Source organism: Lissotriton vulgaris, chromosome 1_2 (assembly GCF_964263255.1).
Source record: "Lissotriton vulgaris chromosome 1_2, aLisVul1.2, whole genome shotgun sequence".
Taxonomy (NCBI): domain Eukaryota; kingdom Metazoa; phylum Chordata; class Amphibia; order Caudata; family Salamandridae; genus Lissotriton; species Lissotriton vulgaris.
In genome coordinates this window covers 144,527,324-144,544,049 of record NC_141686.1, presented here as the reverse complement: position 1 = coordinate 144,544,049, position 16,726 = coordinate 144,527,324, and the positions used below count along the sequence as shown (strand labels likewise).

Sequence of the window (16,726 nt, the reverse complement as noted above, 5' to 3'; positions counted from 1 at the left end):
GCATCTGAGAAAAAATAGCGCGAGCGACGCACTGCCGAAAATGGAGGACGCTCGCGAATGAGGAGAAAACTTGGCCACAACTAAAAGTGATGAAAAACGGGTATATTGAGTCTCCCGTTAACTCAAAAGCTTGCCACAACAATGCGCTGCAGGAGACCGGCTGTGAGAGATTGGGCATGGTCTCAAAGTAGTCGAAAATTAGGTCCGCCGCTCGGTGAATAGACGGAGCTCAGCAGATCGCTCCCTTGTTTGGATGCATAAGCCACACCCACAATTTAGTAGACCTGAGCTGCTTATGTGACAAGCCAATGATAAAGGCTAATGCTAGAGTTGGTTTACTAAGTAATTTTTTGTATGATGCCATAGTTTGGATCTTTTTATTATGAAAAGTTATGACAAAGCCAGTAGGACAGACTTATTGTGAAAAATATTTGCTAAAGCCAATTTGCCCTTAAACGAGGATTAGAATTCCACTGTAATAGAGACAGATGAATTTTGTAAAATGGAAGCTCACAGATCACACTACTAGGCAAGGACCCTAGTGTTGGTTACCCCCTTTGCCAAACCCTGGGGTAGAAGATGTGCACTGTTGGTGTCCATGTTAGACTCTCATGAGGCCTGATTGTTGCATAGTAGAAAAGATTATGCTCAGTAAAACAGGCCATAGCTGGACAATGCTCTGGGCCCTCGCTTGCTGCTGAGTTCATCTGCATTGCAACACAACCAGCACAGCCACTGCTTCTAAACAGGGCAGCCATCTTGGATTGGCATTGTTTATTGTATACCACTTTTTATCGTTCAAAGATGGCCATAATGTTAGAAATAAATGTGATGCCTATGTTGGATCTTTAAAACAATGGTAAACAATCACTGCATGGTGGCTGTCTACTGCTATGTTTATTTTTGTTGTTGTTAACAGCATATCGTTTAGATGAAAGCATGGTTTATTTTTTCTGCTTTTATTCTTTCTAATGTATCTTGCAGATGTTTGTTGAGCGTTTTGGTTTTACATTGGATAGGTAAGTGAGTGAATGCAAGAATGAGTCACTGGACAGATGAATGAATGCATGAGTGCAAGGATGAGTGTTAGACTGAATTAATGAAGTACCTAAACTTACTAGTGAGTAGAGTAGAGGTAGTAATAAGTCAGAAAATGCCAATGTTTTTTTGAAATGTGTCTCTTTATAACATGGACAACAATTATGCTTTCACAAATGTGTATTGAAATCTCCGGCAGTCCCCTTTCCCAATGTGGGATTGACAATACCTGGAGAAAAAAAATCACAACCGCAAAAATAAAGATCAACCTACTGCATTGCAAGCCTAATTTTGACCCTTTGCCGATCAATCTTCATGGTATGTGGCATTCATGCCCTTGCTATTGGTAGTCAGCTGCCTAACAAAAAGACTTTCTTTTATTATGTTTCTAGGTCAATGGGGGGTACCCACCATCAGCCTTGCTGGAGTGTTTGGCATTTTGGCTGGAGTTATTTCATCAATGGTGGAATCCGTGGGGGATTATCATGCCTGTGCCAGGCTTTCTGGGGCTCCGCCCCCTCCGAGGCATGCAATTAACCGAGGAATTGGTATAGAAGGTATTGGGTGCCTTCTAGCTGGAGCCTGGGGCACTGGTAATGGGACTACCTCTTACAGCGAGAATGTTGGTGCACTTGGGATCACCAAGGTAAGAGAAGAATTATCTTTTATAGTATCCAAGTAAGCATGTAAACGAGACTAAGTGAAGAGTTGAATAAAACATATAGTATGCAATTCATAAGTTACCAGAACAGTCAGTGTTTATATTTCTTTAATGCTACAGTTCGAAAAAAGTAAATTGCAGCAACACAAACGTGTTGAAATTCTGGGTGCAATTCAATTCCTCAGACTAAAAGAGAGCCACTTTCCCACTCCTCTGAAATTGCAGCTCTTTGCTCTTCTTACCTCTTCACTGAGAAACAAGGGACCACCATATCTAAAATAGATTATTGAGTGCAGCTTTGGATTACGCCTGCTGGGGTGCTTGCAGATTCTCATGCAACTTGGCTGTGTTATGCCTATGCAGGAGCACAACTGAGATTGTTGGGAAACATATGTGCCTGCGAGGTTCTCCTTAAGGGTCCAGCAGTGGCTTGTGCAGTGGACCTGGTGGCTTTTTGGCACCGCCATTTCAAGTTCCAACATCAGAAAGCTTTTTCTCTCTGGAAGGCCTCATGTCCGAAATTTGTTAAAGTGCAACAAGACTAATTTTCGAGTGGGAGAGAGACTTTGTATCAGACTTGGCTTTCTCGTGGGGGTTTCATCAAAAGCGCCTATTAAGAGTGGGGGGCTCAAGCCCCCACACCTTTTTACTAACATGAAGAGTGTCTGTCAGGCTGACATTCTTCGTATTCGATTCAGGCAGGCAGGAGCTGTACATATTCTAAATGCGCAGGCACCTCGCAGCCTGAAATAAACTTTGCTGAGCTGAAGGTTTCTCAGCCCAATGGGCGTGACCTCCTCAGCCCTGCAGAGTGCTTGGAGGTCCTCCCCCCACATGATAAGGGGACATGTCACAGATGGAGCCGGATTTGGGCACTTCAGTTTTAAGCCCTGGAGTGTCCAGGGCCGACTGTGCTTCAGTTTCGCCTCGTCACAGAGTGCGGTGGTGTCAGCAGTTTCACTGACCCCATCTCACTCTGTGCCAAGCAATGCACTGCCGCCTCCTTTCATTAGCTGACCCATAGCAAGGTCAGCCAATGAGAGGAGGCGCAGTCCCAATTGTCCATGTATATATGTTTGTTAATGGTGGCTGTCTGTGTGCATGTGATAAGGCCAAATTCTGCATCCTGAATCTACTTGAGAATCTCTGGCCGATGGTCTTTATTGCCTGCTAAAAAGTGTGAAGAGAATTTTACCAATTATACAATTTCCCTCCCATCCATATCCAATAACCACGAACTTTAAATTTAGCAGTTGTAGATTTATTACAAAGCCAGGAACAACAAAATAGAGACACACCTCAAAATCAGAGTATAAAGATACATGAAAACTAATAAAGATCCCAATATACGAATATGGTTCATATGACAAAATAGGCATAAAATAATACATTCCAATATAAGAACACAGCTGAGTATAGATGCTGCTTCCAAATCTTTTTTTTTTTTTTTAGAAATCTTTTTATTGAACAATCTCGACATCAAGGGACAGAGTTACAGTGATTAATGGGTAGGATACAGCTGGTTACAAGAGAAGGAGCACAAGAGTACAATAGCATATATCAGTGGAAATCACGGGGAGGGTGGATCGTTGGTCGTTGTCCCTACCACAGGGGGGGTGTACAAATGTCTTCACGATAAGCATTTCAAGTTGTCCATATCTTAGACCACTTCCGGGGGCAGCCCCGGGCCACAAAAACTGTCTTTTCACGTAGCATACTCCAATGAAGGTCCCTTTCCCATTCAGTAACCGTAAGTGCGCGGGCGGCCCCCAGAGCTGCGCTATATTTCTTGGCGATCATGCAAGCGCGAGTGACCCAATGTGTTGCATGTGTGGTGAGGTCAGTTGGTTCCCAGATATTAAGGAGGCACCTCGGTGCTGTTGGCTTGATTTCGACCCCCAGTGCTTCACTCATGACTGCATGGACAGCTGCCTGTATTCTTGGATTAAATCACAGTGCCAGAGAATATGGATGAATGTGCCTGTCTGTGTGCAACCCTGTCTACATGATTTGTCTGCCAATCCACCCATGAGTGCTAACTGGGGCCCAGTCAAATACACTTTATGAAGGATTTTGAGTTGTACTAGGTGGAGCCGCGCCAGGATAGCAACATTCTTGGGTGAGGAGACTGCCGCCTGCCAGTCCTCATCATCCAGTTCGAACCCATCTCTAGTCCACCTCTCACGCAGTGTCAGTAGGTGGTCGCCTATATTGTTAATCAGCTTACGGTAGGTAAGGGAGATGGCCCCTTTCAGGTAGGTGTCCGTCCAGCAGTCTGTCCTCTAGTGGGGAGCTTTCAGGGGGAGTAATGTCACGGAGTAGCGTTGCCTGGGGTGCGTGGCGGACTTGGAGATAGCGAAAGCGCTCCGAGTCAGCGAGGGAGTATTGGGTTTGGAGCGTGGCGAAAGGTTTCAAGCCCTCAGAATTCCATAGGTTTCTGACGTGGGAGATACCGATGAGGTCCCATTTATCGAAGCCCTTCGAGTTGCACAAGTAACCTAGTTTTTGCGAGTCCCATAATGGAGTGGCGAGAGTCAATCTATTGCTCCAGCCGAGGGATTTAGTTGCAGCATACCAAATTTTAATTGTGTGTTGCGTAGGGCCAGTGAGTGGGTACTTGTTCGGTTTAGAGTACAGTGCACTGGTAAAAGACCCGTTTTAGAGGACCCAGCGGTCCATATTGAAACCCTGATGGTGTTGGCAGCCATACATGCAGTGATTAATAGCCGTAAGGTGTGCAGCCCAGTAGTATCTCCTGATGTCAGGTAGCCCAATACCGCCGTCGTACCAACCGAGTGTAAGTTTGTGCAGGGCAATGCGCGGTAGTCTGCACCACAGAAGGTCTCGCAGGAGCCCCTCGATCTCTTTAAAATACGAATTCGGGACGGGGTCAGCAGAGTTCTGCAGGGCATAGAGAAAGCGAGGTAGTGAGAGCGGGAGAGTTTTCCAATGTGCGATGTCACTTCTGAGTCTTTGCAGAGGGGGGGCAAGATTACGGACATGTCTTGTCAGCGGGTCGAGAGAGATATATATGCCTAGATATTTGAAGCTGTCCGAGGCTATGGGTATGGGGCAGTTCCGGGGCAACGCAGGAGAGTCCCTGTGTAGAACATAGAGGATAGATTTCTGCCAGTTCACGTGGTATCCTGAATACCTGCAGAAAGTGGCCAATATGCCAAAAACTGCGATGAGGGATCTCTTGGGGGTCGTGAGGTATAGGAGGATATCGTCAGCGTACAGGGAGATGCGATCCTCCCAGTCCGCCAACCACTGCATCCCTCGGATCATGACTTCTTTACGGATCCATGCGGAAAGGGGCTTAAGGGCCAGAGCGAATAACAACGGGGAGAGGGGGCACCCCTGATGGGTTCCCCGACTGAGCTGGAATGACTCAGATTTTCTGTTATTGACAACTACTTGAGCCATTGGCCCACTATACAATAAATGCACCCATCGACAGAAGCCCGGGCCAAATCCCATCTTTCCAAGCACTGCGAAGAGATAAGGCCACTCAAGTGTGTCAAATGCCATAGTGGCATCTAATGAGACTATAACTGCATCCTCACGTATAGTGGAAGCCCTACCCAACACTCCATGCAGTCTGAGAAGATTTAGGGCCGTGTTCCTTCGTGGCATAAAGCCTGATTGGTCAGGGTGCACTAGGTCCCCAATTACTTAGATCAATCTGTTAGCGAGTATTTTGGCTAGGATTTTGGATTCCGCATTCAGGAGGAATATGGGGCGGTAGGAGACACAGTCTGCTTTTGGTTTCCCGTCTTTGTGGATTGTGACTATTCTTTGGTCAAGGGGCAGCGCTCCCTGTTCGAGACTGTCTTCATACATGCGTTTCAGATAAGGGGCTAATTTATTAGGGCAGAGCTTGTAAAGTTCGATTGGGATTCCATTTGGGCCAAGGGCCTTACCCAGGTGGAGTGTTCGTATTGTCAGCGCAATTTCGGCTGTGGTGAGGGTGCTGTCCATGAATGATCGGTCAGTGTCAGAGAGCATTAGGAGGGAGATATCTCTGATTAAGTCCTTGGAGTCCAACTCTGAGTAGGACGCAACCGAGCTGTAAACTGAGTGAAAGTGTGCTGCAAAAAGCTCAGCTATGGACTGGGGGTCCGAGACAGGGGATCCGTCGCTGTCTCTCAGTTCCAGGACGAGTCTACTGGCATGTTCTTTTTTTTCAAGTCAGGCAATTAATTTCCCAGCTTTGTCTCCCCACTCATAAATATGGCCCAGCCTGCCCTGCCCCAGTAGCTTTGCATGGTTGGTGGCTAGAGCCCGATATTCGTCCTGACACAGACGGAGTGAGTGCAGAGCTTCCGGGTGGTGTCAGTATTTATTTCTTGTTTGAGGCGGTAGATCGCTTGTTCTGCCTCTGAGATGGCTTTAAGCCTATCTTTCTTTGATCCTGCTATGAGAGAGAGAGCCTGGCCCCTAACCATGGTTTTGAAGGCCTCCCACAATATCTGGGGGGGATGATACCGTACCCTCATTTTCCAGGAAGTAGTCATCTATGGATTTGACGAGGTCTTTACGTAGTTTTGGGTTTTTGAGGTACCAGGGATTAATAGGTGCGATGCGTCCCACTTTTGTGTGGTCAAGAACAATGTGGACCCATAGGGGGGGATGATTGGATATACCTCTGGCCAGGTGTCGGATCTCATGAATAGCAGAGACTTGTGAAGCGGGGCAAATAGTAGTCAAGACGTGAAAGGCTACCGTGGGCCCCCGAGTGGACACCAAATCTTTTTTCATTTGTATTTCCAAATTTAAACAATAATCTGTCCCTACTCTGCTTCTAAAGTGGCATCCCTTTTATCCCTTTCTAGTAAGTTCCACAAAGGTATCACCATGTGTTGACTTCCAAAGAAGTACACTCACGTTAAATGGGTCAAGTAGCATAAAATTACAGACCTCGTTCTAAGGTGCTCTCCTGTCTCAGTCAAAAGCAGAAGTCCTGCAGATCTGTCCCTGTACCTAATAAAAAAGGCAAAGTTACACCCCTAACAGGTCAGATGGTACATTGTTCCGTGAACACTTTCTTGAGTAACTTTCCACAAAGGCCAATTAATTCACAGCTCTGTCCGCCAACCTTGGTTCCCAAGTTTCTCCAGGCACAGAAGGTGTTCTCCCTTTTCTCTGTCCGAGCACCTGAAAGATATTCCTTTCCTCCTATGTATCTCCTTAAATCTAAAATAACGGGGTCAAATTCCAGCACCTGCAGTAGGGGTGAAAAGAAAAGTTTCTAGCACATTCATTTAATTAGCTCCTGACCTCAAGAGCAAAGAAGGAGAAATGAAACCTTGAAGGAACGAAAGTCAGGCCTACAATTCTGGATAACTGAAAACACCCTTTAATATGCACTTGTTACACAGGTCTTTATATGAATCTTATAACAGTGAATACATCTGGTTGCTTATTAATCAACACACACGTGCAGCATTGCATGATTTCTCTAAATACATACGAAATATTAATCAGTTCTGTAAATCACGTCATGATTTTACTCAACAGATTTTCATACAATCCTATATAAAACATTTTAATATGCACGAAGTTCAACCAAAGATTGAATATACATGAGTGCAGTTCGTTCATGAATATAATGCACCCCGTACAAATTTATGAGCATTGAGCGCTCTATCACATGCTTGTGATATCGGCGGCCTTCGATACGGTTAGCCACGAGATCCTCATCACACGCCTGAAAACAGCACAACTACACGAATCAGCATGTGCACTCATCACCTCCTATCTAGAGAACAGAACGTTCTCAATAGAATCAGGAGAAGCAAAATCTAATCAATTCAACCTACCATGTGGTGTCCCGCAGGGCTCCTCGATTAGCCCCACTCTTTTTAACTTATATGTCACCCCCCTCGCAAACTAATAAGGAACTGTGGATTCACCCCAATATCCTACGCCGACGACACCCAAATTGTGGTGTCAATAAATGAAGACGTAGAGAACACAGCAGAAAAATTTCAAATCTGCATGAATAAAATCAGCCAATGGATGAGAATAAATTGTCTAAAACTAAATGGAGACAAAAGTGAGGTCATGATCCTAGGAGGAGACAAAAAAATTTGGTCCCACTCATGGTGGCCAAAAGAACTAGAAGGATGTCCTGAACCAACGGAAAAGGTAAAAAATCTGGGAATTACTCTAGACACCAATCTCTCCTTTGACGCCCAAGCGAATAAACTGGCATCATCACTGTGGTACATTCTAAAAATGATCAAGAAAATTCTACCCTACCTACCACTTGATTCACGAAAGACGGTGGTGACAGCACTAGCCTTGTCCAGATTGGATTATGGGAACGGCCTATATGCTGGAGCCAGGAAGAAAACTCTAATCAAACTCCAACGCCTGCAGAATGCAGCAGCCAGGCTGATATTAGGGATACCAAAATTTGAAAGAATCAGTCACAAACTTAGATATCTACACTGGCTACCAATCGAAAAAAGAATACAATTCAAAACACTGTGCTTAGCATATAAAGCAACCAATGGAACTGGATCCCAATTTTTAAAAACTCATCTAAAACTATATGAGCCAAATAGAACCCTCAGATCTGGCCAAAAGAAAATGATCGCGGTACCAAGATTCAAGAGAGCAAACTGGGGCGGAAGGAGCTTCCTGGTACATACAGCAAGAAGCTGGAACCAACTACCGTTAGATATAAAAACAAGTCCATCACTGAAATCATTTAGAAAGCAAGTAAAAACGTGGCTGTTCTCCGCATATCCCTAAATTTACATCATAAGAGTCAGAATCGAATCACAGCGCCAAGACGCCTATGGCAATTGCGCGCTTTACAAATGCTCAAATCAAATCAAATCAAATCAAAATGTGAATGGATGGGTGTGAGTATGCATGTACATGGGTGAGTGTGAATATGGGTGTCACACCCACATCCACGCTCTAATTATGGACCACCACTGTTTTTCATGCTTTGCCATTGCTTGGATGGGCTGATTGTTCAGCCACTGAATTTCTTGCTTTTCTCATGCTTTGCCTGTTGCTTGGATGGGAGGTCCATAAAGCCCATGGCAGTTAGAGGATGGTTACATTTTGCCATCTGGTTACCCATTAGGTTTTAGACATGGGGTTTTCAAGAACTCCTTATGGTACAATGCAGACGCAACATGATGTTTAACTTGTAATGGAGAGCCATTGCTTGTTCTTTGATATATCTACTTAGCTGACAAAATGACGCCGCCTAGTACAGCAGTGCAAAACATAACCCAGCTTACCTCTGCAGGAAATCAAATATAACACAGCCTCGCATAGCAAAGCAAACACAACACAATATATCCTAATATAGTAAAGTGTGACCTAGCAAACAGATCACAAGAATACTACAAGGCATAACGAAACACAAGATACAATATCACAGCATGACACAACATGAAAAAACACACAATACCATGAGTGAGTGAGTGAGTGAGAGAGAGAGTGAGTGAGTGAGTGAGTGAGTGAATTATTTTTAAAGCGCTCTTATGCCGAGCAGTCTTGGCGCTGTGGGACAAAAGAGGCATCAGGCTGTTATGGCATCATGAAGAGCCATGTCTTCAGTGCCCTTCTGAAACTGGCTCTGTTGTTTTCCGATCGCAGTGTGATAGGCATGCTGTTCCACAGCTTGGGGGCCAGGTGAGTAAAGGATTTACCATCCTACCAGACTCTCCTTATTTTGGGGATTTGAATTAGGTTTTGGCTGCAAGATCTTAAAGTGCGTGCTGGCACATAGCGGGGGAGGAGGTTGGAGAGCTCCACGGCGGTGTTCCCATAAAGTGATTTGTGAACCAGGCACAAGGCCTTGAATTTAATTCTGCGCCTGACTGGGAGCCAATGTAGTCCTCTTATGGCTTTAGAAGTAGGATGTCTTTTCGGGAGATTAAGTAAGACCCTGGCTGCTGTATTCTGGATGGACTGGAGCCTGGCCAGCTGGTTCTCACCTGCTCCTAAATAAAGAGCATTACAATAGTCCACCCTGGACATGATCAAAGCTCCCACCACTGTTTTCCTAAGTGGGAACGGTATGTAGGGTAGGATTTTCCTAAGTATCTTCAATGTAAAGAAACATGCCGAGGTAACCTGACTTATCTGTGCAGTAGAGGTAAGGTCCTTATCAATTATGAAGCCTAGGTTCCTGACCTTATTGGCTGGCACAGGGCAACTGCCCGCTTCTGGAGGCCACCATAGGTGGCTCCAGATGGAAGGTTTTTGGCGGAATTCGATCACTTCTGTTTTTTCGGTGTTAAGCTTTAGGAAGTGAGCGTTCATCCAGTTCTTTACATCAGACAGGCAGCTTCTGTAACTGGCTGCTGTAGCTTCCACCGATTGAGAGAGTGACACCACTAATTGGGTGTCGTCGTCGTATGACACTAAATGCAGGCCATGAGATTTTATTAGTGAGGCAAGTGGGGTGACATACAGATTGAATAGGGTGGGGTGATAGGGCCGACCTCTGGGGTACCCCACAGGGAAGATGGAACTCTGCTGATTGGATCCCACCCCAGTGGATTTGGTGTGTTCGGGCATTTAGGAAGGACTCAAAAAGTGCTAAGGCGGTGTCTATAATACCTAGCGCCCTCAATCTATTCACTAGGACCTCATGGGTAACGGTGTCGAATGCCGCTGTCAGATCCAGCAGGATCAAGGCGGCTCTTCCCCCGTTGTCCATGATCCTGCGGATGTCTTCTGTTGCTACTATCAAAGCGGATTCAGTGGAGTGACAGGCCCTGAAACCGTGTTGTGTGGGGTCTAGGAGATGGTTGTGGTCTAGGTGTTTTGTAAGCTCCTGGTTCATGGCTCTCTCCGAGATCTTGGCTGGAAGACAGAGGCAGGATATTGGTCGATAGTGCTTGGGTTCAGTTGGATCCAATGTATCCTTCTTGAGAATGGGCCTGATGCATGCTTTCTCCACCTATCGGGGAAGAGACCGGAGCTAAGCACAGTGTTCAGGAGCGGGGTAAGGACCGGGCAGATTATTTCTGGGACTTGATGTAGGATATAAGGGGGACAAGAGTCCACTGGTGATCCGGATTTGGTCTGTGAGAGCAGTCTGGCTACCTGAGTGTTGCTCAGTGATGGGAATTGCGAGAGATTAGAGGTGTTAAGTGCTTGGTCTGTTGTGGGAGGGGCTGACGTACTGACAATCGTAATGTGCAGGTCGTCCCAGTGGTGTGGCTCACTGGTTAGAGGCAGCAGACCTAGAAGCAGAAGTCGGCCCGGGACCAGGGTTCAATTCCAGACGCAGCAGGGTTGTGAAGCAGGGTCGGCGGACTCGATAATTCTCGCCTCGTGCCTACTCTAACCAGGGGTCCCACTCGGCAACTCTAGGCATTAGCATGCCTAATCTCCACAACGGCCCCATGAGCGCCGGGGATGCCTGACTCTACTTTGGGGACTACAAACTGGTTTAGTTGATGGCGTAGCGCACAGCTAATGGTTGTATTTGGTTGATTAGTGGGTTTTGTAAATATTTGTGTTGATGTTTGGAAAGTTTTAGGTGCTCCAACAAGTGACGTGACCGTCCATGCACGTCGTAATAAAGTACTGGTTCAGTGCGTTACACAGGGCGTAAACGCATCCTTGATGATGGGCACACTCTTTGGGTTCGTCATTTATAGACAGACTCCATTAAAGTTTTGTGAGTTGATTTATTTATTGTTCATAAATTCTTCATATTCATTTTCTCACAAGTATATTTTCAAAAGTATATTTTCAAAAAGTTTTTCCAAGTTTTACGATTCCGTCACAAGGAAATCATTTGTGATGGTTTCAACACAATGCTCCCTGCGTTGAAACCATCACAAATGATTTCCTTGTGACCGAATCATAAAACTTGGAAAAACTTTTTGAAAATATACTTTTTGAAAATATACTCGTGAGAAAATGAATATGAAGAATTTATGAACAATAAATAAATCAACTCACAAAACTTTAATGGAGTCTGTCTATATATGACGAACCCCAAGAGTGTGCCCATCATCAAGGATGCGTTTACACCCTGTGTAATGCACTGAACCTCTACTTTGGGGACTCCCAGCAGGAACCATCCCACAGGCAAAGTCAGGACGGGTTCCCCAGCGGTATACAGCGCCAGGACGCCGGCTGGCAACAGTGCGCTTTACAAGTAAAACATTACATTACATTACATTAAACCGCCTGAACCTTTTGCTGGAAAAATTGTGCTATGTTTTCCACAAAAGCCTGGTCGGGTATGAAGATTGTATCCCTAGGGCTTTTGGCTAGATGTTCAACCATCTTAAACAATCATTTGGAAGAATTGGAAGATTCTAAAATGTTATTTGAGTAAAAAGCCGCCTTAACTTGCTCTATGATTGTCTTATATTCCTGTAGGGCTGCTGTGTATTCTGGAATGAGAACTGTAATCGGCGCACCACATCCTTTCATGGCGTCGACATTTTATCTTTATTAATTTCCCCTCCGGGGTATACCATTGCGAGGTGGCTGAGCGTTTCCTAGGCTTTTTGGTTTCCTCCGGGATTTGCTCATCCACAGCATGGCTAAGCCATGTGTCGAAATTGTGAGCTCCGTTGTTGCTGTCACCGCTCTCAACTAAGGGAGGATCTCTTGACAGAATGCTCGCAAATTGCACGGCTTCGAGCTTCTTCCATGGGCGAATTTTTACTGGGAGGGAAAGATCTCTTCGCCTACTGTTTGCAGGAGTTGTCTTAAGATCAAAATGGATAACTACATGGTCGGACCATGGCACCGGGATGATTGAGGTTACCTTTATATGTTTGTTATTGGTAAAGATTGCATAGAGCGTATGACCCGCTATGTGGGAGGGCCCTACTACTAATTGGTCCATCCCAAAGCAACGGAAGTTCTCAATTAGAGTGAATGTTTCAGCAGAATTCTTGTCCTCAAGGTGGAAATTGAAATCACCCAGTACCATAAATGTTGCTAGGTCTAGGGTAGATTCCAGGAAAGGTAGAAAGGTGTTGGTAAAAGGACCCCTAGGTCCCGGAGGTCTGTAAAGCAATAGGCCCGAGAATATTATTTGATTGCTAAGTTTAACCATAAAGGATAGGGACTCAGCCTCCAGTCCAGTTTGCGGGAGGATACTACTTTTAAGGTGTGACCGGTGAATAAATGCTATTCCACCACCTGTGGCTCCTAGTCTGTCAGCGTGTGTCACGGAGTAACCCATGGGTACAGCTGTGCTCCAATCAGGCCCTGATGCTTCAGAGGCCCAGGTTTCAGTTAGAAAAGCTAGATGTGCCGCGTTGTCAATTATTAAAGCTTCTATTTCATGCTTGTGTTTGGGCATCGATCTTACATTTATGAGAATGTTTTTTAGAGTCCAAGTATTACAGTCGAGTCGGTTTCCCATACCCCGATAAAGAATTTTAGGCCTGCCGGCCGATATGTTCTGACTCTGCAGGCTAAGGGGGGAACTCTGGGACTTTCCATGTAGCCTGAAACCGCAGGCGGAACAGTTACGAGGTTCCAACATGCCGTTATCATGTAATAGAGTCACATGTGGGCAGATACTAGGCCTTAGGTTAGCTAGTGTTTCTCTAAAGTAGGTGATGTTAGACGTTAGCCTTGGCCGCTTGTCTGGCGCGGGCGGGCGCAGACGGGCTTACCTTTGGCGCACCTTCGGCGCGCCGCCGGGGCGCCTGCTGCGCTTGTCTGCTGCGCTTCCTGGTGATTGATGCCATATCTACCCTGGTGGGGGGGGCTGCTGCAACACTAGTCCGCACCCGCCCGTCCTCCCAAGATGTCCAACTCACCCCCAATGCGACCCTGGGCAGCACCTAGTCGGCTGCGAGGACCTGTAATCAAAGGAGGCGGTAAGTTAGCGTGCTCGCAGGCAGGAAGTGCAAATAGTGCAGGGCTTAGTGAGTTAAAAGATTTTAAAAACAGACTGGCCTAATTCCCCGGCTTTCCGCCTCAGGGAAGGAGAATACCTGAAAGTGTCCCATTACATGATGTAACATGAAATATTACAAACCCAAGCATAGCCCAACATGGCGCTATATTCCATAATGCATTGTATGTATAGTACATACCAAATCATACAATGAGAGAGCGTAGATGAGAATGCCACAGCAAAGAATACCTTAACATCACATGGCACGTCAAGATAAAAATAACACAGCAAAGTACCATCTGACAAACATAACACACCCTAGCATAGCAGATGGGTGAATGCAAGACTTTATCGTAAGTGTTCATACACTCTGATAGAGTGTATGATGACTCGTCACTGTTGGTGTACACCAAGGGTGCACAAGTGCTGTGTAGGGAACAACAGCCTTATCCAGGAGGAGAAGTGAAGAAATTCAGCTCAGTCTGAACAACAAAACCTTCAAAAAAAAGTGTCACCCTCGAAGCTTGTACATTTAATGATAAAAGACTGGTTGTTTACGTCATAAAGTAATACTTGAAATAATCCCGTTGTACTCATAACCAGTTTTTTGTAACTTTATTCAAAAAAGAAAATCGCAAACGAGATTTGCCAAAACGTGTTTTCACAACAGTAAGAATTACCATGTTGCTTTTTCCGGTCCTTATTGACCATTGTGTGTGCTAAAGAAGCGGTATCTCGCCATTATTACATTTGGTAAAAAGCTTTTCATTCTATGTCTCATTTGTGAAGGATATTTGAAAGAAATATTATTAATGGTCTGTTGAAACCACTTATGAGTTGAGTAAAGAGCATGACAACTCCTACTTTTCTATGAGGGTACGTCTTAGCTAGAGAATAGGGGTGCAAGGAATGAGTATTAGCATGCTTAAAGGCACAGGGAGAACAAAGTTCGGGGTGAACTAATGCTTACAACCCCCGCTCTTACAGCAGCAAAGCCAGGTTCAGTGTCTCCAGGCCTGAAATTATTATGTTTGCCGTTTTCGGGTGAAATATCCCAAATCATAATAAGGGCCAATGTGTTTTTGGAAAGGCAGCAGGTTAGAGTTGCATATTAAATGAATAGTTTTTTTTTAAAGATATGTGCTAGTTATTCTGTTTTATCATACATGCCAACAGTGGCGGTTCCCCCCATTGGTGCTTGAGTGCGTCACCCCACTGCTTTCTCATGGTGTGAGAAGGCAGAAACATAAACGGTAAAAACTACCATTTATGTTTCTGCCTCCTCGCATTGCGAGAAAGCATAAGTGCCTCTGTGCCTGGTTGGGGGCGGGAGGGTGGGCGGTCGTGCTCGAGGGCTGGGGGGAGTATCTTTCCCACTGTTGTGGGTACTGACTGTTTGGTCGGCCCTGGAGCCGACCAAACAGTTTGTAGCCACAACAGTGGGTAAGCCACTCCCCCCTTGCCCTCGAGCATGACCGCCCACTCTCCCTTTCTCGCTATGGCAGAGAAAATGTCCCGGATGGGGCGCTCACCTGATGCGCCTACCAGTGTTTTGATTGGTGTGAGTTGCAGGAGAGGGAAGCAGGAAGCTGCCTGCTGGCTGCTTCCTGCAGCAGGAACACGAGGACACACCAGTAAAGAGTGACCGGCCTGGAGCGGCTCTTACTCAGGTACGTTTTATTTTATTTTTTTTGTTTGTTTATTTCCCCCCCCCTGTACCCCCCTTACCCCAAGCATGTCAGCCGCCGCTGTCCAACGGTAGTGCAGAAAACACTCTAGCATTTTCCCTCCACAGTCCGAGAGTGGTCTCTCCTGCAGAGTCCAGCTCCCCTCACCCCCGCTACTCAGCCAACCTATGGCCCTCCTTCGCACCCTACGGGCCAACATCCAGCCAGGCACACACTTGATTTCTGCTTTCCTTTCTCTGTCACGTCCCTGGAGCTCTCCTCATTGACCTCAGACCCCCAATACTAATCTGTGTCAACAAACCCTTGTTACGAAAACACAGACGACTGTTCTGCAGGTGGCTAGTGCTTGTGCTGGGGAATCCTGCACCCGATTCCCTCTGTCCCGTGTCCACTTCCAAGCATGACAAGCGGAGGAACCCCCCTCCCCTAACTAGGTTCTAAGAGATGCGATGGATTTTTCAAGTTTTTGCACTTCATATGAAATCTTCCCTACGAGATCAAACTGTTCTGGGTACATCCTGCGGGGCGTTGTCTGTCCTTTGCAGGCTGTTGTTTCCAATCTGGTTAGCATGGCTCAGCTGGTTAATGTTCCTGCAGAGATCTGCGCGTGGTTAACACAACAATTAATATTGCTGCTGCTGTAGATTACAAAGCAGTCTGACTGTGAAGGGTTTTCATCCGGTTATCACTGCTGAGCTCTCTCTGTGATCTGCTGGTTGCTGGTTTCAATCTGGTTATCACGCTTCATCTTTTTAATGTGTTGCCGTAGAGATCTGTCTGTAATCTGCAGGTTGCTGGTTCTATTTACATTCTTCAGGACGTGGCAGCAATGAATAAAGAAAATACTGCTCACAGTCTAAATAGCACGTACAGTGTAACAACCGAAGTAAACGTGCCAGTCAACATGGGAGGTGGCAAATGAAGAGGAGGCGGTACTAAGGCAGGACTAACAAGCCCATTTTTTATCAGAAGCCAGCATTTAAGACAGACAATGACACAAGCCAATGGCAAATATGGGTGCATAGTGGGCGGGGTTTCTATTCACTATTCCACCACAAGTCTCGCAGAGCAGCGCATGCGCGCTGGCTCTAGGTTCAACCTAAAAATAAGTGCATTCTACAGGGGACACTATCTCCACTGTATAGAGTTTGCTGCCAATTAGACCGCTGTACAGTTAAAAGAGGTGCCCGCATAGGATGTTAGATGACCTTCCCTAGGTAGGTCTAGAACCCTGAGCCTGGGGACGCAACTTTCCAAGCATACGTCTGGCAATTTTTTATGAATAGAAAAAAGTACAAAAATATGTTCAGCTCGAGGCAGCGATCTCCACCCATATTTTAATTACTTTTGCCATGAATGTTGCCTTCTACTTTGCCTGCAGGGTTCTTGACTTCTCACATTGGTTCTCACATTGGTGTTCATCAATATAGATTTTTTTGGATCTGACAAAAACATATCACATCAAAATGCACACTATGA

General features: G+C 45.7%; 1 protein-coding gene across 1 annotated transcript in view; it reads left to right on the top strand.

The window, feature by feature from the left end:
* Positions 1-16,726, top strand: part of LOC147734710 (solute carrier family 23 member 1-like) — a 338,504-nt gene that overhangs the window by 286,161 nt on the left and 35,617 nt on the right. The window contains exon 8 of the mRNA XM_086952993.1: positions 1,431-1,684. Within this exon, the coding sequence (XP_086809119.1) occupies positions 1,431-1,684 (254 nt within the window). The remainder of the gene's footprint in view (positions 1-1,430; positions 1,685-16,726) is intronic.